Source organism: Oncorhynchus masou, chromosome 21 (assembly GCF_036934945.1).
Source record: "Oncorhynchus masou masou isolate Uvic2021 chromosome 21, UVic_Omas_1.1, whole genome shotgun sequence".
Taxonomy (NCBI): domain Eukaryota; kingdom Metazoa; phylum Chordata; class Actinopteri; order Salmoniformes; family Salmonidae; genus Oncorhynchus; species Oncorhynchus masou.
In genome coordinates this window covers 32,313,985-32,336,429 of record NC_088232.1, presented here as the reverse complement: position 1 = coordinate 32,336,429, position 22,445 = coordinate 32,313,985, and the positions used below count along the sequence as shown (strand labels likewise).

Below are 22,445 nucleotides of genomic sequence, written 5' to 3'. Positions count from 1 at the left end.
AAAGTCTGTCGTTCTGCCCCTGAACAAGGCAGTTAACCCACGTTCCTAGGCCGTCTTTGAAAATAATAATGTGTTTTTAACTGACTTGCCTAGTTGAATAAAGATTAAATAAAGGTGTAAAAAAAAAAAAACGGCAAATCGGCGCCCAAAAATACCGATTTCCGATTGTTATGAAAACATGAAATCGGCCCTAATTAACCGGCCATTCCGATTAATTGGTCGACCTCTACTATATATCCTTATGTCACGGGAATTTTACAATGTTATTCAGCCCTTAAGTCACCGGTAAGGCCTGGAATTGGGCACGGCAAGAGCTCGAGGAGGACGCTCAGGGACTCACCACAGAGGTGGGGGGGGGTGTAATGTAAGATAATAGATCTTGAGGGGAAGGTTATAAAACATGGTTGTTTCACCTCGCTATCTTAAAATAAACACTAACTTTAAGTCACTCTGGATAAGAGCGCTTGCTAAATTACTCAAATGTAATTGTAAATAAGAGGAACACCCAGGTGTGTGTGTGTGTGTGTGTGTGTGTGTGTGTGTGTGTGCCCTCCCTTAATCTCCCATGGGCAGAATCTGCGTGTAGACCAAAGGACTGTTTGGGATGCATGAGATAACGAGCTGCATTTGTTACGTTTTTGGGGGTTTTCATCACTGGTTATTTGGACGTATCAGGTTTGGGCGAAGGTAGTGCTTAAACTGCTCCAGTGCGTCGATTGGAGGAAGGGAGCTGAGTTTCCGAGGGTGAATACTTCGTTTTTGCCAGATCTTTCAATTTCTAAACCGTATGAACACAGAATTTAATCACGGATCTGACTCAAATGATGCTAGATTTCACTTCTGGATTAACAGAGATTATTGTTCCCTGCTCTGCATAAAGGTTCGCAGACAATACAATGTAGACCTACTGTATGTATGATATTCTAGTTAATCCCTAACATAATGGAAAGGAGTGTCACCTTTACATACATGATGACATAATATACAGTAAACCATTGTCTGGTTAGTGTTACTGACAAAAAGTGAGTTCATAATCTTGAACCAAATTTGGATAAAGGTGTGTCGATTGGTACAGTACAGGTTTGTCTTTCTTAGATTTTTTTAAATTTAATTTGTAAGCATTTACAAGAGCAGGACCAAGGTTAGGCTAATGAGTCATCTATCCATTACTTTTCCTAAAATGATTAAACAGCCTGCCCTGTACTGCGACTGATGGGCTCTGCCCAGCACTAACGCTTCGATCACACTGACTGCATCATTGCATTTTGGTACACCAGAATTACATTAATTTCCAATGAATCTCCTGCATTTGAGATAATTGTGGACTACAAGAATGGAGGACCGAGCACTCCCATTCTCATCGACTGGGCTGTAGTGGAGCAGGTTCAAGTTCCTTGGCGTCCACATCACCATCAAACTAACGTGCTCCAAAAACAGCAAGACAGTCGTGAAGAGGGCACGACAAAGACCTATTGCCCCTCAGGAGACTGAAAAGATTTGTAATGGGTCCTCAGATCCTCAAAAGGTTCTACAGCTGCACCATCGAGAGCATCCTGACAGGTTGCATCACTGCCTGGTATGGCAACTGCTCGGCCTCCAACCGCAAGGCAATACAGAGGGTAGTGCATACGGCCCAGTACATCACAGGGGCCAAGCTTCCTGCCATACAGGACCTCTATACCAGGCGGTGTCAGAGGAAGGCCCTAAGACTTGTCAGACTCCAGCTACACTAGTTATAGACTGTTTTCTTTGCATTGCCCCCCCAGAACACTGCTGCTACTCTGTTATCTATGCATAGTCACTTTAATAACTCTATCTACATGTACATATTACCTCAATTAACTTGACAACTTGACAATATAGCCCCGCTGTCATTTACTGGTGCACTTTAGTTATTTGTTATTCTTATGTTAATGTTTTTTTGTTTGTTGCTGTTTTCTTCAAATTGAATTGTTGGTTAAGCGCTTGTAATAAGCATTTCACTGTAAGGTTTACACCTGTTGTATTCGGTGCATGTGACAAATAAAATGGGATTTGCTTTGCAGCATCGTTGCAGTGCGTTCAGTGTGGTGCATATGTTGGATTTGTCGAACGTATGCGTCAAACTGTATTCGTCGACAGCTTGACAGAAATGGTATCAGAAGGTGAATTTTGAATTTTTGTTGCGTCCATATCCAGATGATGCTGCGTACTATTTTGCGCAGGAACCCTGCCGGTGTGATCCAAGCATAAGACCTGTCCTCTTCCCTACACTGCCAGACCATGCTAGTGTTCAGCAGCTTTTCAATGTTCACATCTCTCTGTGCTGAACGTTATTGTTCACCTGTCCTCTCTGACTGATCCACTGTGTGCTCTTAAGGTGTCTTTATTTTGCTCCCATACTGAACACAAATGACTCAGATGAACCAGCTACTTGAACTCGCTCTGCTAGCTAAATGTTATTTTAATAACACATCTCCAGTTACTGAAAAAGTGGCTGATAATTAGTATTAACGGTCTAATGCTCCTTTTTAAAGACCTCTAGCCCTCATGCTTTCAACCCATTCAATGCCTTCCAATGTGCACCTTATCACAAATGTGCTACCTGTGTACACGCAGATATAGAAGACTGGCAGTATTCTTGTCGAGTGCAGAATGCTTGACCAGTCCGGTACCTGGGGGAAAATCCTCCTGTGTAAGGCCATTGCCTTACATCCATTTTACTGTACTAATAGATTTAATAGAGTGTAACAAACGGTCATTCCATATCATGTAGGCCTATTTATTTATTTTTGCATTTAGCAAGTATTGCTGTTAGTCTGCTAAATGCCTATCGTTAATTATAGGAAAGGAAGAGCATGCTCAGCCTTGCTGTATTAGACAGTTCTGGACTCAGTCTGACTTTTAGTTTTCTGCTGATTTGTGTGTATCAAAATAGCCCTTCACTATCAGTGAGCCGTTTCTTCAGGTCAGAAATGCATGGCCCCTCTGCTGGAGACGAGCCTACTGAAGTACACACACAAGCAGGCATACAGTTGCATACAAACATAATGGGGACTCAGACATGCTGACAAAAGGGTCTTAGAAAAGGGTACGGTCTAAAGCACACAAACCCAGAGATTTGGAGAATCAGAATACACACCCGTACATACGGTTTCTTCCACACACATTTACCCCTCCCTCCCTCACACCACAGTGGATCCATTCAGCTTAGATCACAATAGAGGCTCATTGTGATTTGGACACATCATGTAGCCCAGTAGAAGAGTGACCGTTGTGCCCCAAAGCCTGTCACTTCTTCTGGAGAGTGTGTGTGTGCTTGGGTGTCCGTCCTCTGGGTATATGTACTGACCCACACAACACCAGTATCGACCTACAGTACACTACTGACCACAGCAGCCAGACCTATCCTATAACTCTATGCCTGTTGAGGCAGAGCTTGTTCTGTATCTCTGCAGGAAGGAAACACCCCCTGCGACATCATTTTACATTGTTTAGCAAGAGTGTTACCAAAAACATACAAAACAAAAAGACAGTGGTTATGGCTATAGTGGTAGTACAGTAGCTTTCCTTGTTAATGTTTCCTTGTTGACCTCTAACCCCTGACCTCTCCTGTGTCTTCCCAGCTGGACCTGAGCCAGCCCCTGGAGGAGCAAGGTCCCCTAGATGTCATCATCCACAAGCTGACCGACCTGATCCTGGAGGCCGACCAGAACGACACCCAGTCAGTCCTGCTGGTGCAGAGAGTGCAGGTGAGGGAGGGAGGGCCTGAGTTACAACAGCCAACAGTCTATGATTCCACAACACCACTAACAGATTTTACCACTACAACACGTCTGGTAATTAGTGGTTTTGCTAATTAGAGGGGGAAGTGGTCATGTATTTCTGTATCTCACAGGAACAGCCTGTGTTGTGAATGTTGTGCACTCATTTTGTGTCTCATCTTAGTGGGAACAGTTTGAAATGAATGTGTTTTGAAGTGTGAGGTGTGTGGTGATGGTTGCTGTGTGTTTGTTCTTGTGTGGATCGATATGGCAGTGCTTTAAAAGGTGTTAGATGCGGTCTCCATCCATGCCACCCTTCTCTCGCCCTCCCCCTCCTCCTCTGTTTCTGGATGACTCAGAGGGCTCTGCTGTTATCGTGTGCAGAGTCACGCAGTCACGCCATCCTCACTGCCAGGGACTGACTACGCTGCTGCTGACTGCTTATTTGGAAAGGAAAGATGGGGATGTTCAAAAGGGACAGATAATCAACAGAACAAAATGCTTCTCAGATTTTTGTATATATTCATCTTAATGTCACATCAGCACGCAATGTTCAGTTCCTTTCTTTTATGCCAATTTAAAAGTGGGGATCAATCAATTAAATTTATTTAAAGCCTTTAAAAAAAAAAGTTTTACATCAGCTGATTTCACAAAGTGATATACAGAAACCCAGCCTAAAATCCCAAATAGCAAGCAATGCAGATGTAAAAGCACGGTGGCTAGGAAAAACTCCCGAGAAAGGCAGGAACTTAGGAAGAAACCTAGAGAGGAACCAGGCTCTGAGGGGTGGCCAGTCCTCTTCTTCAAGCCTATTGTACCTGTCAATAGAGCCCGTCAAGGACCCCACCTCTTGAAATGATATCGATCTTGGCTGTAGATGACTAGGATGGTTGAAAGGGAGGGTTGGTTAACAACTGTTGATTTGATCTCCACTCCCTCCTGTAGGTATTTTATGACTCAGAATATCCCCATCTTGCTGTGTGAAGGCATAGTAATTATTGCTATCAGAGACGCTACGCAGCAATATTACAAGCAGTTGGGGGGCAGGTTTTCTTTTAGGGAGATTAGAATTGAACTTTGACCCTGCCACTGAACGTCACATATAGCCTTGCATTTAGTCAGTCCGTCATTCAGTGGCATGGAAATAAACCGCATTAATGATCAGACCTGTTACTGCATCCTGTAGTTTAGGGAATGAGGACTTCATTGTGGAAACATTGCCCAATAGTTTGCATACCTTCTTTTGACTATAACTGAATTAGATGTTCTCTAACTGTGCAAGGCTTTGTTTACGTCTTAATGGGCATCAACCATATCCTGTGGATTTAGGTGAATGTGGTATTATTGTCTTTAGAGGACTTCTAGGGGGAAATACCACAACTGCCTTCTATTGCAAAACAGGCACCCACAGCTAGTGCTTGTTGATTGTGAAGAATACCATCAATAAACACTTGGACTTGTATGGCCTTCAAGTATAGGTCTATAAATTGGGTTATACATAATTAATATGTTGGTCCGTTTCATTTGCATATGTACAGTTAACTGCCAAAACAAAGGAAACACCAACATAGTGTTTTAATAGGGTGTTGGGCCACCACGAGCCAGAATAGCTTCACTGCACCTTGCCATAGAGTCTGGAACTCTACTGGACGGATGCGACACAATTTTTCCACCAGAAAATGTTCTGTTGGTGGTGGAAAACACTGTCTTAGGCGCCACTCCAGAATCTCTCTTAAGTATTCAATTGGGTTGAGATCTGGTGGCTGGGCGTCCATGGCATATGCTTTACATTGTTTTCATGCTCATCAAATAATTTAGTGACCACTTGTACCCTGTGGATGGGGGCATTTTCATCCTGGAAGAGACCACTCCTATCAGGATAGAAATGCTTTACCATAGGTTGAAAGTGATCGCTCAGAATGACTGTGTATTTATTGGTGTTTCCCTTGCCCTCTGGTGCCTAAACCAACGAGTGTGCTCACATACTCCCTTAAGACCTTCGCTTGAAAAAAAATTAAAAAGCGGCAATAGTACAGTTTGTCCATTTTGAGACACCATAGTATACAGTATACACTTCCTCATAATAGTCGAAATTGATCTAAAATGACTCAAGAAATCTGTAATTTAATTTTGACTATTTTTGCTGATGAGATCTTAATCGTGCAATTTTTACCTCGAGCTGAGATGTTTGGTGAGGTATTTCTCAGTGAAAAAAATGTGCATGTAAACGAGCAGTCTCGTTGAATGACAACAGACTTTTATGAAGAATCCTTACTGTTGACCAATTACAAACGAAGTGGCATAGACTTCGGCTACCGATTTTGGCTTGCCTTGAAGAAAAAAAAATGTGTGTACACGAATGACGTCATATATGGACAAAGCCTTCGGAGCTGTTTCAGCTGGGAAGCATGCGGTCACCTTAATGGGTTGAGAGGACCTAAACCATGCCAGGAAATGCACCCCACACCATAAGAACCGCCAGAACCCTCATTTACGAAAGTGTTTCCTTTTATTATGGCAGCTACCTGTAGGTTGACGTCTTTCTCCATTATTACTTAGCACACTCTGCCACACCCAAATCCCCATGGAGGAATCCACTGTCTGTCCCACCCTTTTTTCTCTCACACACATTTGTAGAACATTTTTTATATATATTTTTTTAAGCAAATTGATGGCCAAAATTCAGAGGAGTTGTCAGTTCTTTTAAACCACTGGAAGATTGTTTTGGCTTTAGTTTTTGATGGCAACATGTTTGTCTTATGTAACCACACTACCGTTTTGATCAGAGCTGGCAGGAGTCATACTCAACACAGATGGATGTTCAGTCTCTAGGAAAATAGATTGTGTGTAGGCAGGCATTTTTGTGTGTGGTGTGTGTGTGTGTGTTAGGCAAAGAGGTCTAATGTAGCCTATGTCTAAAAATGTATTTACGGAAAAATTAGATTTCACGGGGGGGTGGAGGATGGAGTGTAGAGACGAGGAGGATAGAGAGATGGGGGTGGGCACAGTGATGATGGCACACCACAACACAGTGGGCATGAAGGAATGAGCAGGGTACCAAAAAGGAAATACACATGAGCCCTGTCCTACTGTGAGGTGTAAGTGTTGCACAGTGTCCAGACTGCCTCCATTAGCTGTGATGTGTGCTGCCTCATAATCTCCTGTGTGTGTGTGTGTGTGTGTGTGTGTGTGTGTGTGTGTGTGTGTGTGTGTGTGTGTGTGTGTGTGTGGCGCCTCCTTTCAGGACTACATTGAGGCCCACCCTGAGACCATCGTGCTGGATCCCCTCCCAGCCATCAGGACCCTGCTGGACCGCTGCAAGTCCTACCAGCTCATCCACAGGATAGAGGACTGCATGCAAGGTAGCCACACATGCAGCACTGGCACTGCCTCGCACTGGTATGATTTAACTCCCAATATACCCAGTGCCACTGCCAGTCCTAGACCGCAAAAGATCCCATAGGAGTGTCTACGTGGGAGTTTTTGAGTGAGTTATCTGTTGTCAAGGATTAGTTGTGATAACAAATCGTTTTGATTTAATTTCTGAGAAAGTGACCAGGAGATGGTGGTGTGACTTATTTCAGCGGTGGATCGTGTCACCCTGTAGTTGTGCTTCCTACCAGGTGCTTTATGCAGGCACATAACTCCCACTACGACAGCACCATCCCTCCTCTCTCCCCTCTGTGAACCCCTGGTGAAGCTGGCTCCTGCCTCTACCAGAGTGTGTATTGGTTCCAGTGATGGACTAAAGCTGTATTAGCTAGAGGAGGCTGTCATCCAGCAGGCCAGCAGCACCTAGATCTTCTGTCATAGGAACCATATGGTCCCCAGTGGGCTGTCTGTGTAGCCTGTCTGGGTCCAGAGACTGGAGCAGAGCAGTGGAATGATGGCACATTAACAACAAAGCTTTTCTCTACTGTAAACACACATGTGACTCATCTGCTGTTCATTTACTGAGAACATGGCATGGGACATAAACCTGGAGCCATTACATGAAAACCCTTCTGTACTCGCACGCACCAGGTGGAGAGAGAGACAGAGACTGAAAGAGTGTGTGTATGCATGTGTGCCCACTTGAGTACAGATTTTTTGTGTGTGACGTGTACTGTACACGTGTGTAGTTGTGCAGTGCTTGTGGGTGGCATGTTCAGCTACATGGAACGATTCAGTGTAACCCTGGGTCAGAGGAATAGATCAGAGATGTCTCCGAATGTAAAGTGGCGTCAGTTGCTTAAAATATAACACCGAAAATTGCAGTTTTTTTCTCTCCCAAATAGACATGTTGGTGGTTATGTAACAAGGTCTGTAAGCTGTCTGAATTTAGGAAAGCCTCTGTGTCCTATGGGTTCACACGACTATGTGGGGCGGGGGTCTTACACATCGGACATGGTTGGATAAGGGGCCTGCTATAATGATGTGATGCATCTGCTATTGAGTGACTGAAGTGGTGAACCTTTTGAATACTCTGATGCTGTAGTTTTCACCCAGATGACTCTGGAAGGTTGGACTGGGATGTTGAAATGTAAACCGTCAGATCGCATTACAACATGACAAGAAGAAAACTTGTGAATTAAAGTGTTTGTTTCTGTAGTCAATAGTGCTGAGCGATTGAACGAAATGTAGGTTATTCTTTAGTTTTTTTTACTAATTGACCGTCTGTTAAGTTATTAGAATTCCATTTAGCTCGATGTGCAGTTTATTTAGAGAAATCAGTTCAAGTCTGAACTGTGCGATGTAGGGAATTGTAGTTTCCAACAGGCCAAAATTCTACATAGTTTAGTGCATAAAAGTGGTAATTAACTACAATGACCATAATCCTTCGCGTGGCTGCTTTAACTTGTCCGCTCTGTGAGGAGCAGACACTGAGAGAAGAGTGAACACTTAATCGAGAGGGATAGAAAGCAGTTGCTTCGCGAGCCCGAAAATACATGAGCAAAGTGATTGGTAGTTGGTATTCAGCAGTCATAAAAGTAATCAAATAAAACACATTTTTGATTAAGTAATGTGAATAAATTATGCCGTAATAGTCAGTCATTACCACCATGGGACTTGTATTAATTGTTTTATTCAGTATTACAACATTTAACCCACATAATGCACAGTGCAATTAATGTAAAACATTTTTTTACAGAAAACCGTGATTTATTTATTTTATAATCGAGCCAAAACCAGTGACCTAAAATGACTCCGCTCTGGTCGTCAAGAACCGTGGCTGGTGCTGGTGGGAGCATGGAGGGGAGAGGAGAGGGGAGGGTTGTTGTAGCAAAGATTTTCTATTATATTGACAAGATAGTTGTGACCGTTCTAACAATGGAAATTAAATGCATGTCCTCGAAGGTGGAGGCAAGATCAGGTGGGACCATTCTAGCCAATGAGAGGGCAGATGCGCATGTGAACAACAAGCACAACGCTGATGTACAGTAGGTGCGTCTACTTATCAATGCAATCGTAACAACCGAACCATTACGGAACTTCTGTTTGACCAAATAAGCCTCACGTAGCAAATTAGAAATTACCTTTTTTTGTTCACCAAATTTGACACTCATGGACCTCTACAAAAAATTCCTCACTTTGTGATCTTATTTTCGTGGACAGATTTTGTCTGGCGTGAAACCTCTTCTCCTCTTCCTGTTTGGTTGTAATGAGAGTGGAAAGTCCAAAGTGCACACTCTGGCACGGCCACTTCCTCCTCCTTATCAGTGGAGACCATGTAGCCCCAGTGCAGTGCTGGCTGCCCAGTACCAGAGGCTGCGGAGAGCCTGCCATGGTCAGAGGGCTGCCTGAGTGGCTGAGAATAGTACTCAATGGGAGGAAACACTAGAGCTTTGTGCTTGTTTGTGTGTAAGCTGATACATGTTATACTTCTATAACTGTACTTGGAGATCAGTAGACAGCCCTGTGAAATGTTTGCCTAACTACACAGGGGTTGCCTAACTACACAGGGGTTGCCTAACTACACAGGGGTTAGTCCTCCTGGTCCCATTAGTCTCCTCTACACCACATGACTCATTGTTCCGCTCATCAGCTTTCCAGAGTGTTGTCGAAGTCTGTTTTGGCAGGGCGGTTGTTTACTTTAGGTGGTGGAATCCACTCTTTTCCGTTTAGAAGTCAGCCTTGCTGCCTCAATATTTCACTTGGTGTTTGTAAAGATGGCAACAGTCGTCAGGCTGTACAACGTGAAGGATCTCATTCAGGGTGCTCTTCGTCTTGGTATTTCTTTTCCACTTCAAAAGAAAGGGACTGGGACTAGGACACCCTTAAATGAACAGATGTTTTTGTGGAATCAAACTGAACCAGACTCTTGAGGTATTTGTTTAACCAGATTATGGTAGTGCTTTGTTATGTGGGGAGTATTTGGTGTCCACATAAATCTAATGTTTCTGTGGTTCAAACGCGACCAACAATAACAAGTGTCCTGCTGATGCAATAAGTCAATCTTTATACAAAGGCTCATCAGATGAAAGAAAAAGAGCTGTGGAGGGACTACTGAGGACCGCACAGACACATCCAGGCCCATCCCCAGCACAGAATAGTCAGCATGGGCTGAATAAAAACCACTAAGATTGATTGCCTTGCTTACATAGACTGCCTTTAAAGCAGTTCACTGTTACTTTATGGACCTGTACTGTTCGATTGATCTGATGAAGTTAATCAAGACGTCAGCGGAGGTGCTCTACGACGCCGAGCTGAAGATGTTGTTCTCTCACAAAGATTAATGGCTCATTTTATTTTCACTGTAAACTCCTTACAGCGGGATATGGAGAATTATGGGTTTACTTGCAGGGCACACAGAGTTTGGAGTTCAATTTGAAATATTGAAAACATCCCTGGTTTGGCTCTGAGCAAGGGAATAGAAGAGGAGCTGGTAATACTAGGAATGCAGCCTTAAATAGCAACATTTAGATTTCAGGCCTACTTGGTAATCCTTTAATAATGCTGATGATAACTTTTGCAAAGAAAATGTGAAGGTCAGTTTCACCTGTGGCTGCTTGCCTTTATAGAAAGAGTTCACCAGTGTCCGGTATGAACATTCCAATCAGCCAGGCCTCCTTAAGACTGTCCTGTTTTTTCCTTTAAGGATCAAACCCTATTGATAACATCCTTTTAAGATGAGAATCTCTCATTTTAATTGGGTGTTTTGTCATGGTAGTATTGGGTCTGGTATAGTACTGTCCTACTCCAGATCCCCAAACTCTGAGTGGTTCCATAGCGTCAGGCCAGCCAGTAGTGTATGCTGTCTGCCTCGAGTCGGACTGACGTCCCGTAAACGTCTGCTGAGTGCACACAGTGTTTAGACAGAGGAGGAGATTGATCCCCTGCACTCAGAGCCAAACGGCCAGGGCCAAGCACGACGCCAACGCATAACACACCGACCGTGTGCTTCACTCACCATCCTCATATCTCCTCTTGTCTCTCTGTATCTGGGCCTGATGCTTCCAAATGGGCCTTTTTTTTGTGTGTTTTTTGTTGCCCAAGTCACGATTCACAGGTATGGGAACATGTGATGGCGGTCTTTTTGGATTTTAAAGTCCGTTTTTGTTCTCACAGATAAAATACATGATGGGTCTTTGGATTGTTTTTGAGTGACGTTAGTCCGACATTACTATCCCCTCCCACAACAACAGCAGTGTGAGTGTGAATTCTGAGCTCAGCTCAGTGGGGTGATGGGTAAGCCCTCCAGGCCTCTGTCTCACTCATCACGCCACACTCCGAGGCTGCTGCCACGTCTCCATTGATGGTCACTGACAGAACAGGAGCACCACAGACAAATACAAGTTAAGGAGCACAGAGTACAATCACATTTTGTCTTGTATTAACAGTGATGTTTGTTTGTGCCTAGGTTATTTTTTAATGTATGTATGTATGTATGTTTAGCTACCTTAAAATCAGTCTGAAAGCGTTCTATACTTACGCATTTCTTTTAACTTGTATTTCATTAAGTTGATCCTTTTATTGTATTTAAATGTTCTGTTGATAATTTATTGCTTCCTTTTTGTTGATTATTCTATCAAAAGACAGCCTGTTTTTAAGGTTTTGTTTTGATAAGAACCTACCCTATCCGTATTAGGGGATTGTGATTGGCTACATTACATATAGGTCAAATCGCATGCTGGCAAAATGAGAAGCAGACCCATGGCTTTGACACCTTGGTGATCCCCCTACTTCCTCCAATCACTCCACCCCTCCTGAGTCAGCTGCTCATGACTGCCTGGGTGATCACTCCCTGACTGGTCTGAAGCGCAAGTTATCTTGTATGTAAAGATGGTGGATAAATATAGTTGTTTACTGTTGAAAAAATATAGTTCATTGACTGTGTATGAACCAGAAAAGTGTGAGATTTGTTTACCTTTTCTGTATTTGATGTATGCTCTCCACATCCACAATGTGATCATTGAGCTGTGTGTCTGTGCAGCCTATCTGCGACCACAGCTCAGCAGCATTCAGTGGTATAGCCACTAGCCAGTGTAATACAGTCCTGTGGGCTTCTCCTGACCTCAGCACAACTCACCGGAAGCACCGACATCACATTGCCCACACAACACAAACACTGTAGTGTTTCTATTGTGTTTTTGGCATCAGCAGCAATATGCCAGCGCTTGGTTTGGCCCGGACACTGATTTTCTGTGTCAAACGAGCTGCCTTATCTCCGATAGCCAGGAAATTACTGCAGAGCCCCAGAACTTTAATATAGCAGAGCTCCAGACTGCGACCATTTAGTCGCATTTTGTGACCCTTTGACTTGGCTGTGCAAGTTAAAACTATGATTTTGGTCAAACAGTACACCTAAAATAAAGTGCTTTAATTTCTGCTATGAAAGAGCCTACCCTGCCCCTGCAGTGCCCGTTCTGCCGTGGTCGGCCGGCCGGCTTCTGTGGCTTACTCCCACTCCCTCTCCCTCCAGCTGTGAACTCTATTAAAAGGGTGAGAGAAATGCGTTATTTAAAAATAAGTTGTGGGTAAAACACTAACACAGTTTTGAAAACAGGTATGCTGTTTTCTAGCTGAAGAGAGGAGGGTTTCAGCTTTATTAGGGGTATTATTATAATCATATTATGAACACCTTTTTAAAATAAAGGATGTTTCTGGTATGTCTTTGAGATGTGGCGCACGCAAGCTGCACATTGGCCATTTGCATAATCAGACAATTCTGGAGCCCTATTTTGACAGAAAAATATAGCAACAAAAGCCTAATTGTCAACCCAAAATTCATGTCAATCACTGGTTTATGTTGCACATAAAAATACTTCAATCATACATTTCTGCTGGGATGTGTTTGACGATCTTATTTATTTAATCCTACTATAATCACTACTATAAGTACCATGGATGACTTTTTTAAATTTTGACTAATTTGATCTATTGCGTTACGTCAGAAGAACATTTTTAGGTGCTTCCAAATAATGTACTGGTGCCACCAGGGGAAAACGTTAGTCTGGATCGCTGTATCGGCTTACACAAGGGCAGATTTACTGTGTTCTACCTGCAGGATGTTTGTCCGTCATTTCCTGGGATGGCAGAACCCCTTACTTCAAGTCTTATGAGAGGAGATGGAGAAACAGCCACCGCTGCAGGCCACTATGTAAACAATGAGAATGAAGCTCTGATTCAATTCTCCAAAGTGCTACACAGTCTGGGTGACAAGCACTCCCATCTTAAGTATGTGTACTGTATGTACACCTGTCTGGTTTTGGAAGAGCTGTGGACTTGTCTGGTGTATGTTGTCTGTCGGTCTAGTAGTCTTTGTTGTTTTCTGTCTGGTCCTGATCTATGTGTTGTCTGGTGCTGTGTTGTCTCTGGGCGGTGCAGGCCAGACAGAGTTGGCAGCTTTCTTGTTTATTTATTTGAACAGGAGCCTGTTCTCCTCAGGTGGCAGCTGTGTGTTTTGGGGTTCCCTAATCCAGCTGTATAAAGGAAAGCAATGACACACAGGTGGTGTGTTTGTGACTAAAATTAGATGGCCTTTTGCCTCTGTTATCAGATGACAAGTAGCTTTCTTGTCGGTGTTTTGGCTGTGTGAGTAGGGTATGTTTGGCGTCACAGGTTAAAAAAATATATATATAAAAAAACTAGCCATCTGAGAGAATACGTCAGTCAGTGTGTTTTGAGTTTCTGTGTGTGTGAGAGTCTGTTGTTGGATAGTCCGGCTGAAACAAAGGACTTCTGAATGACAGGCTTAGATATTATTTTCCTTCAACAGATTCTCTGATATTAAGATGGGGGTTTCCTTCCTAGTTCCTACTCTCTTACTCATCTCCTTTCCTTCCTCTGTCTACCCTCCCTCTCTTCATCTCCCTTCCTCACTAGATGAGAGAATCTGCTCTCCCCCATTCATGGTTCTGAACACAGAGTGTGGTCCAGATACACTGGAGAAGATTGAGAAGCATGGACTCACTTTCCCATTTAGTAAGTCCCTCCCTTTCCTGTTTGATAGAGGAAGAGGAATTGTCACTTGACCCAGATGATTACACAGGGTCCTTCCTCCTAGCTTTGTAGGGGTTGACATTAGGAAACAATTTGTAGTGAGGGGGAAACTGCCAAACACTCTAAAAAAACAACAACCTGGTTTTAGTATCCACACATTAGCTACACCGCAATTAGTTTATTATTTAGGAGAGTGGCGTGGTTTAATCCTGATGTTACTTTTCAGTGTTGAACTATAATTATCTTGGTTTAACTTCTCAAAGTTAATTTTTAGCTTAATTATTTTCAAACCCTCTATTTTTAAGCCACTTTGTATGTCCAATTTACCTAGCTTTCTTGTCTGCAGACAGCCATTTATGGAGAGGGGCTCTTGAAAGTTGTGGTCAGTGTAAAAATAACCCGCTGTCATCTTGTGACGGTCATGTTTTTTCTCAACGGATGCCATTGGGGAAGTGTGGTTTCCTCACAAACATTTTCAACCTGTTCTTCTTCCTCTCTCTCCATCTCTCAGTTTGCAAAACACGAGTAGCCCATGGAACCAACTCCCACGAGGTAAGAGCCACCAGGGTCATGGTGGGGAAGGGGGATACCTAGTCAGTTGCACAACTGAATGTATTCAACTGAAATGTGTCTTCCGCATTTAACCCAACCCCTCTGAATCAGAGAGGTGCGGGGGGGCTGCCTTAATCGACCTCCACGTCATCATCGTCTGGGGAACAGTTGTTGGTTAACTGTGTTGCTCAAGGGCAGATATTTTTTTACACCTTGCCGGCTCAGGGATTCGAACCAGACCTTTCGGTTACTAGCCCCAACGCTCTTAATCGCTAGGCAACCTGGGCTTAGGGTCACAGATTAATCACACCCTCGATCGTTAGCTAAATCCCTGTAATCCATTAGTGTCTCTAACTAGATAATCATTTAACACATCAAACACTCTACAGTTCTGTTAGTCCAATCAATAGCCGCTTCTCCGTCCGCCCGTATGGTCAACATTCATACATGTTTCTGTCATTGAACCAGTCAAGTCAGTGGAAACGGGTTAGATGGATGTTATGGTATATGGACAAGTTTATGAATGAAATGAGATGAACTGTATTGATGACCTCTTCCCCCTCTCCATAGATGGCCATCATCTTCAGTGAGGAGGACCTGAAGGATGTGAAGCCTCCGTGTGTGATCCAGAGCTTCATCAACCACAATGCGGTGCTCTACAAGGTGTTTGTGGTGGGGGAGTCCTACACACTGGTAGAGAGACCCTCCCTCAAGAACTTCCCCGCTGGACCAGCAGGTGAGGAGGACCCAGGAGACTGTCTATGTATGGGCACACAGCGTGCCATTTCTGAGGAAAGCCTACAGCACTGCTGTCCTCCTAACAGGCCCAATAAAATACCTCATAAAGGCTTTTAAACATCTTCAAGACTGGACTCCCACTCTCTTTTAAAAAAAGGGAGTGCAGTGGATTTGGTTGTTTATAAATGTTGGTCAACTTGTTTTTTTCTTTAATTGATTTCATTCTCTAGAGGAAGAGCATGGTGTGCAGTCATATCTTATTCCTGTATGGCAACCAGTTGTTTTCGATTCCAAACGTCATGAGGCAATCAGAGCATTGATTAGGCTGAAGTAATCTGAATGTGGCCCTTTTCCGTGACAGAATAAGCTGCACCATTTGCATCCACTACAGTAAAATCCCTCATGCAAACCAGTCTGGGCTTCAGTGGAATCGTCGGCTTTTACCTTCTGAGAGAGACTAAGGTCATCCCTGTGTGCTGCAGCACAGTGAAACATGCAGTAAAGTGACCTTCTGAAAGAGACTAGGGTCATCCCTGTGTGCTGCAGCACAGTGAAACATGCAGTAAAGTGACCTTCTGAAAGAGACTAGGGTCATCCCTGTGTGCTGCAGCACAGTGAAACATGCAGTAAAGTGACCTTCTGAAAGAGACTAGGGTCATCCCTGTGTGCTGCAGCACAGTGAAACATGCAGTAAAGTGACCTTCTGAAAGAGACTAGGGTCATCCCTGTGTGCTGCAGCACAGTGAAACATGCAGTAAAGTGACCTTCTGAAAGAGACTAGGGTCATCCCTGTGTGCTGCAGCACAGTGAAACATGCCGTAAAGTGACCTTCTGAAAGAGACTAGGGTCATCCCTGTGTGCTGCAGCACAGTGAAACATGCAGTAAAGTGACCTTCTGAAAGAGACTAGGGTCATCCCTGTGTGCTGCAGCACAGTGAAACATGCAGTAAAGTGACCTTCTGAAAGAGACTAGGGTCATCCCTGTGTGCTGCAGCACAGTGAAACATGCAGTAAAGTGACCTTCTGAAAGAGACTAGGGTCATCCCTGTGTGCTGCAGCACAGTGAAACATGCAGTAAAGTGACCTTCTGAAAGAGACTAGGGTCATCCCTGTGTGCTGCAGCACAGTGAAACATGCAGTAAAGTGACCTTCTGAAAGAGACTAGGGTCATCCCTGTGTGCTGCAGCACAGTGAAACATGCCGTAAAGTGACCTTCTGAAAGAGACTAGGGTCATCCCTGTGTGCTGCAGCACAGTGAAACATGCAGTAAAGTGACCTTCTGAAAGAGACTAGGGTCATCCCTGTGTGCTGCAGCACAGTGAAACATGCAGTAAAGTGCCCCGACCTGCCACACACGCACCACACCTATGCTACTGTATACACAGAGTGCCGTCCAGGGCGTTGGCCAGGGCGTTGGCCAGATTTAAAACAAACACGCACTATATATAGAACAGACAAAATGGATTATAAACAAAGGGAGGTAGAGAAGGTAAGGAGAGAGGGGTCGGGTGTTTAAGCACCTCAGTGTTGTGAAAGAGAGCCTGGTGTCAGGAGAAGATGAGGTCCCATCCCACCGCCCACGCTCCCAGTAGAGGTGATATGTGCCTAGGGGTCTTTCCAGGGAATGATTTGTGTAGCTAACGCTTCCAGTATTACCACGCCCTGGTAGTCAGAGGCCCTGGGCTCGTTTCGGACAAAGTCCTGCTTTACTTCAACCCTTCCTCACCCTCTCCTTCTTTATAAAGCCATCGCTTGGTGTTAGATTGATTTCCAACCCTACCCAATGTAAAGGGAGTAATCCATTTGTCTTGTTAGAACCTCGCTACAAGGCACACATTTGTAATCATTGTCTGTTTTTGCTTGAGGGAAATCCCTGTGCTGAGTCGGCCCAAATTACCAGCCATATCCCTATTACCAGCTAAATGACTGGTAATGGGGATATACATTGTGTACAAAACATTGTTGAAACACACAGGAAACTGTTGAGCGTGAAAAACCCAGAAGCATTGCAGTTTGAAGTGGATTTAAAAAGTGACCTCTAAGGGTTCATAGCTGTCACCTGGTCAGTCTGTCATGGAACGAGTCCGTAATGTTTAGTACACTCAGTTTATTAAGGCCATTGAAATGGAGTGATGTATGACCATTACAAGTAGGAGTTGTGTGCGTAAGATATGTATTTTTTTGCCAGACATTGAGTTTATTTTCATGTGTTAAATTATCCAAATTCTTCATTAGGCTTTACTTTGGCTTTAGTGTTTGCTTTTATAATGATTAGAGATGGTTAAGATAATTGAGCAGCACATGTGGATACATGTGAGGAATTAATGGATCTTGCATGCTTGTTGGAGGGAATAGAGCACCCCTCTAACACTCAAACAAAAATATTATTCATGGGATTTCTGGAAAAGTAATCTTAAGGACACATGCACGCAAGGCCAACGGCAGCTAATATACGCAAGCCTAGAATTTATTTGATGTTAACATCACTGTCAATTTTTTTATTGCGCGGTATCTTCCCATTAGTGCACTTGAACTTGAATGTGATACTGGTACCACTTCATTCATTGTTTATGGCTGCTCCTGTGCCTTTGTTTCCATCAACCAGTGGACTTTGCTGGACATTTGTCGCTCAAATGAGTTTTTGCTACCTCCTAGTGCCTGAGATGAGAACTGTACACCCATAACAAATAGTTCAGTAGAGGTAATGTGTCATCTGACTAAAGTACATGTTTTCTCCATTACAGACAGAAAAGCAATTTTCTTCAACAGTCATAATGTATCAAAGCCAGAGTCATCTTCAGACCTGACCTCTGTAAGTACAATACATTAACATACTTAAAATCACTAAAATCATATCACCTATATCTGTTTAAAACCAGTGTTATTAAATGCCCCTAGTTCAGTTGACTCAGACTTAGTTTTCTTCCTGCCACAGAGGGACAACGTGGAGGGGGTGTCCCAGCCACCCAGTGATGATGTCATCAGAGAGCTGTCCAGGTCCTTGCGACAGGCGCTGGGCGTGTCCTTGTTTGGCATCGACGTCATCATCAACAACCTCACGGGCCAACACGCCGTCATCGACATCAATGCATTCCCTGGTGAGTGGTTTGTTCCTCTGCCGTAGGGAGTAGGAGTAGATGTGTGTTTCTGTTGAAGTCTACGTTGGATGGGCATTCATACTCAGTTTTACCATCTCTACCGGTATGTCATCTCAAGTCTTTGAGAGATTGCTTTAAGGCATTGATAGCCTGCGTGACATGGTCTTGCTTGGAGACGGAGACTAGGTGTCTCGGAGAGAGTAAGCTCAACAATGATGTCATCAGCAGTCTTAAATGAGCATTGAGCACGCTCAGAGGCGAGTCTAGCATGCCTCTCTTGACTAGGGCCGTCGCTATGGTAACACTGTTCTCGGGTTGCACTCTGTTGCCACCTTTGACGGTTGGAGTGTGAGGAGAATGGTACTGAGCTAATCCCTACTCTCACAAACATTCACCCTTTGTGCCTCAAGGACAGAAGCTCGGCAGTCAAAATACAAGCAAGAAGTCCTAAAATAACTACAAGACAATTTTATTCTTTAGTCTTTCATTCATTTACCTCTACTGTACTGTTACCATCAGCTGCCCTCTGTATTGGAGGTGGAATATAAGCATCGGTAAGCCATGTCTCAAGGCTCACCCTCTTCTCTCCAGGTTACGAGGGTGTCCCAGAGTTCTTCAACGACCTCCTGACCCACATCACCAGTGTGCTTCAGGCTCACTCCCCCGACAGCCCTCCAGCCAGCGGGCAGCCCAAAAGCCTGGCATCCAGCCATACCCCCATCACTACGGTGCCCACAGCCCCGACCCCGGACTCCCCAGGCTGCTGCAGCATGCTGGGGAAGGACGCCAGCAGCAGCCCCTGGATCGTGGAGGGGGATGGGAACCTGAAGGGCCCCCGCCAGAGACTGGGCTGTAACTCAGCCATGTCCCCCAACTTCCAGCAACACTGTGTGTCCACGATAGCCACCAAGGCTTCCTCCCAATGACTGCCATCCTCTTACCCTTAGCCCCCACCCTGTTCTAACCGTGAACAAAAACAGATGATGATAATGGTGACGATAATGAATAATAATCATAATAATTATGATATTAAGTATAATATATCTTTAATCTAAAACCAACTTTTTCTATGTAGATCTTGATGGTGATTGGGTCTTTGATCTTTTCTTTTCTGCCTTTTGGATTTTTTTTGTTTGGTTTAATAAGACTTACAGTAATGTGAACTTTTGGGAACTCTGCTTGCTTAGTTGCTGATTTAGTTTCTCTCTGTGAAATCTCTGTAATCAAGTGGTCCACATGAGGTGGTTGGGGGACTAGCCATGTCTGACCTTTGACTGCAGCAGTAAAGAAAAGGGCAATTAAACATATGCTCCAGGCACACAGGCACGTTCACACATTTCCTGCATTTAAACTCACTAGTGATGTGTGTCTGAATGCCACTCTGTCATGTGTGGTTAGGGTAGAAGGGATGTATGGCTAGAGGATTGTCTGTATTCTAATACTCCTCCACTGGTTTGGACCAGCTGCCTGTGCTAACTGACTTAAAGCAGAAGAGCCCACTCTGTCATTTCCAAAGTTGCAAGAAAGTCATTGGGATCTTGGTGGACATTAGATTAGGGCGATATCTATCGTCTTTTAAGGTATACCGGTATGGATCCTCATACCAGTATGGATTTTACAAAACCGTCAAACTCATTCTACGAAGGGCCGAGTGTCTGCAGGTTTTTGCTCTTCCCTTGTACTTGATTGATTAATTAAGGTCACTAATTAGTAGTGGGGTGGCAGGTAGCCTAGTGGTTAGTGTTGGGTCAGTAACCGAAAGGTTGCTGGATTGAATCCCTGAGCTGACAAGGTAAAAAAAAATCTGTCATTCTGCCCCTGAGCAGGGCTGTTAATTCACTGTTCCCCGGACGCCAAAGACGTGGATGTCGATTAAGGCAGCCCCTCCCCCCCCGCACATTTCTGATTCAGAGGAGTTGGGTTAAATGCGGAAGACACATTTCAGTTGAAGGCATTCAGTTGTACAACTGACTAGGTATCCCCCTTTCCCCTTGTAAGGAACTCCCCTCACCTGGTTTTCTAGGTCTTAATTGAAAGGAAAAACCAAAAACCGGCAGACATTTGGCCCTCTGTGGAATGAGTTTGACACCGAAGGTCTATAACGAGCTGTTGATACAGTGCTATATAAATGAAAAGTTGGGACTACTTCACTATCAGTGTTGTCCTAGTTTGGTTGTGTATATAACAATCAGCATGGAGAAATGTTTTTGTTGGTTGCCATCCTAGGGTCATGCACTACTCATAAAACATATTCAGAACTTTCATTATTCACAAACTATAATTCTGCTAAATTCCGCCATAGCATCAAAATCGGGAAAGATATTGTGATAATATATATTGGCCAAGTTGCCCAGCCCTACATTAAATACAATTTAAATTGAATGCTGTTTACTTTCTTGTGTGCCATCTTATTGGCAAGGCTCTTGTCTTGTCAATTTCATAGTCTTCACAACTACAGAAAACAGAAAAGATTTTATATCAAGATATATTTCGCACGAAAGTCAAATGCCTGAATAATCCTTTTGATCACACCTGATTATAAACATTTGTCAGCAGTAAAAGGGGAAAAAAGAAATCTCTTCATGTGACCAAGTTAAATATGGAATGTTTATAAAGGCCTTTGAGTGTTTATGTCAGATGTGGTTGAGGTTTATACAGGTGTTTTATGCAAGTACTAAGAAGTCCATGTCCCTGCTTCTCAACTTGATTTGCGTTCCTCCAGCTGAAAGATGAGGATCACATTCCGTTTGTATATGTGGGTGTTTTCGAGAAGAATTCCAATGCTTTAGTGAAAATAACCTGACTGTCACACAGTACTGTTTTATGGACTTGAAATGACTGGACACAGGAAACTCTCCATTACGACTCAATGGAACGTCTGGGCCTCTTTAAAAACGGTATGTTCAATTGGTATTGAACACACTAAATCGGCAAGTTTATTTTTGTGACCATTAAATTAATTGTTTCTTGATTACAATGCTAAGGATATTTTTGTTTGTTTTTACTTTCAGCCTTATTGACAGCAGACTCCTGCACCTATTAAACAGTGAAACACCCTGTAGTCCACCTGCTGCGCTCTCTTGTATAGCTGGTATCGACAGACGCCAAACTCCCTGTATGAATCCTATTGTCCAGCTGCTGTGTCCTTTTGAGGTGGCACAAAATAGAGAGAACATCTAATTTGCTCCTAATGTTCACTGTGAGAACCATTTAGTTTTTACTTCTATTTGACTGAAATGTAAATGTTAACATCTTTGTCATGATTTCCTAAGAACAATTTATTTAGCGATTTTTATGGGGGGGAAATTATTTTTTTATTAAATGGAGTGAGCAAGTTGAGCAAACAATGGATGTTTGTCAGACGAGTAGTGAAATAGTTGGTTGGCAAATGAAACTATCTTCAGAACTTCGAGACCAAGCAGCTTAGTTGCCACTGTCATCACCCTTTTAGTAAGCATCCAGTTGAAGTGCAAGGAAAAGAGTACAGGGCTGCCAACTCAATGTAAAAACAATAGGGCATTTACTTGAGCACAGGCTTTTAGTCCTTCAGCATGTATGTAGAATAAGTAGGCTAGCAAATTGAATCGACACAGAGGTTACTTAGCCCCAATGGCCTAGTGACAATGACTGACAATCTAAACCGTTTAGCCATTCCACCTGCAGCCCTCCGGGACTAGCGTTGAGTAGCAATGCTCCTAAAGCCTTTCCTAGTGAAGACACAGATCCTCAACCCTGTAAACAGTGACAAAGGAGAGGATGTCTTAACCAAGCCATGCCCAGTATGTTGTGAAAACACTGACATTTCTGTACACAAACTATACTGTGTCTCGCATTGTTTTTCATTGTGCTTCTAAATGGGAAATAAATATTACCCCTACTTACAACCTTTATC

General features: G+C 43.6%; 1 protein-coding gene across 3 annotated transcripts in view; it reads left to right on the top strand.

Annotated features, from left to right (window-relative positions):
* The window catches only part of LOC135508164 (inositol-tetrakisphosphate 1-kinase-like), a 41,352-nt gene extending 18,909 nt beyond the window's left edge, over positions 1 to 22,443 (top strand). For 2 of the 3 annotated variants that reach the window (XM_064928180.1, XM_064928179.1), the window contains exons 4-11: positions 3,606 to 3,731; positions 6,988 to 7,105; positions 14,049 to 14,147; positions 14,677 to 14,717; positions 15,288 to 15,453; positions 18,200 to 18,267; positions 18,391 to 18,553; positions 19,145 to 22,443. In XM_064928180.1, the coding sequence (XP_064784252.1) occupies positions 3,606 to 3,731; positions 6,988 to 7,105; positions 14,049 to 14,147; positions 14,677 to 14,717; positions 15,288 to 15,453; positions 18,200 to 18,267; positions 18,391 to 18,553; positions 19,145 to 19,479 (1,116 nt within the window). In that variant the 3' untranslated portion in view covers positions 19,480 to 22,443. The remainder of the gene's footprint in view (positions 1 to 3,605; positions 3,732 to 6,987; positions 7,106 to 14,048; positions 14,148 to 14,676; positions 14,718 to 15,287; positions 15,454 to 18,199; positions 18,268 to 18,390; positions 18,554 to 19,144) is intronic. The other variant, XR_010450764.1, reaches the window with a different exon arrangement.
* The last annotated feature ends 2 nt before the right edge of the window (positions 22,444 to 22,445 follow it).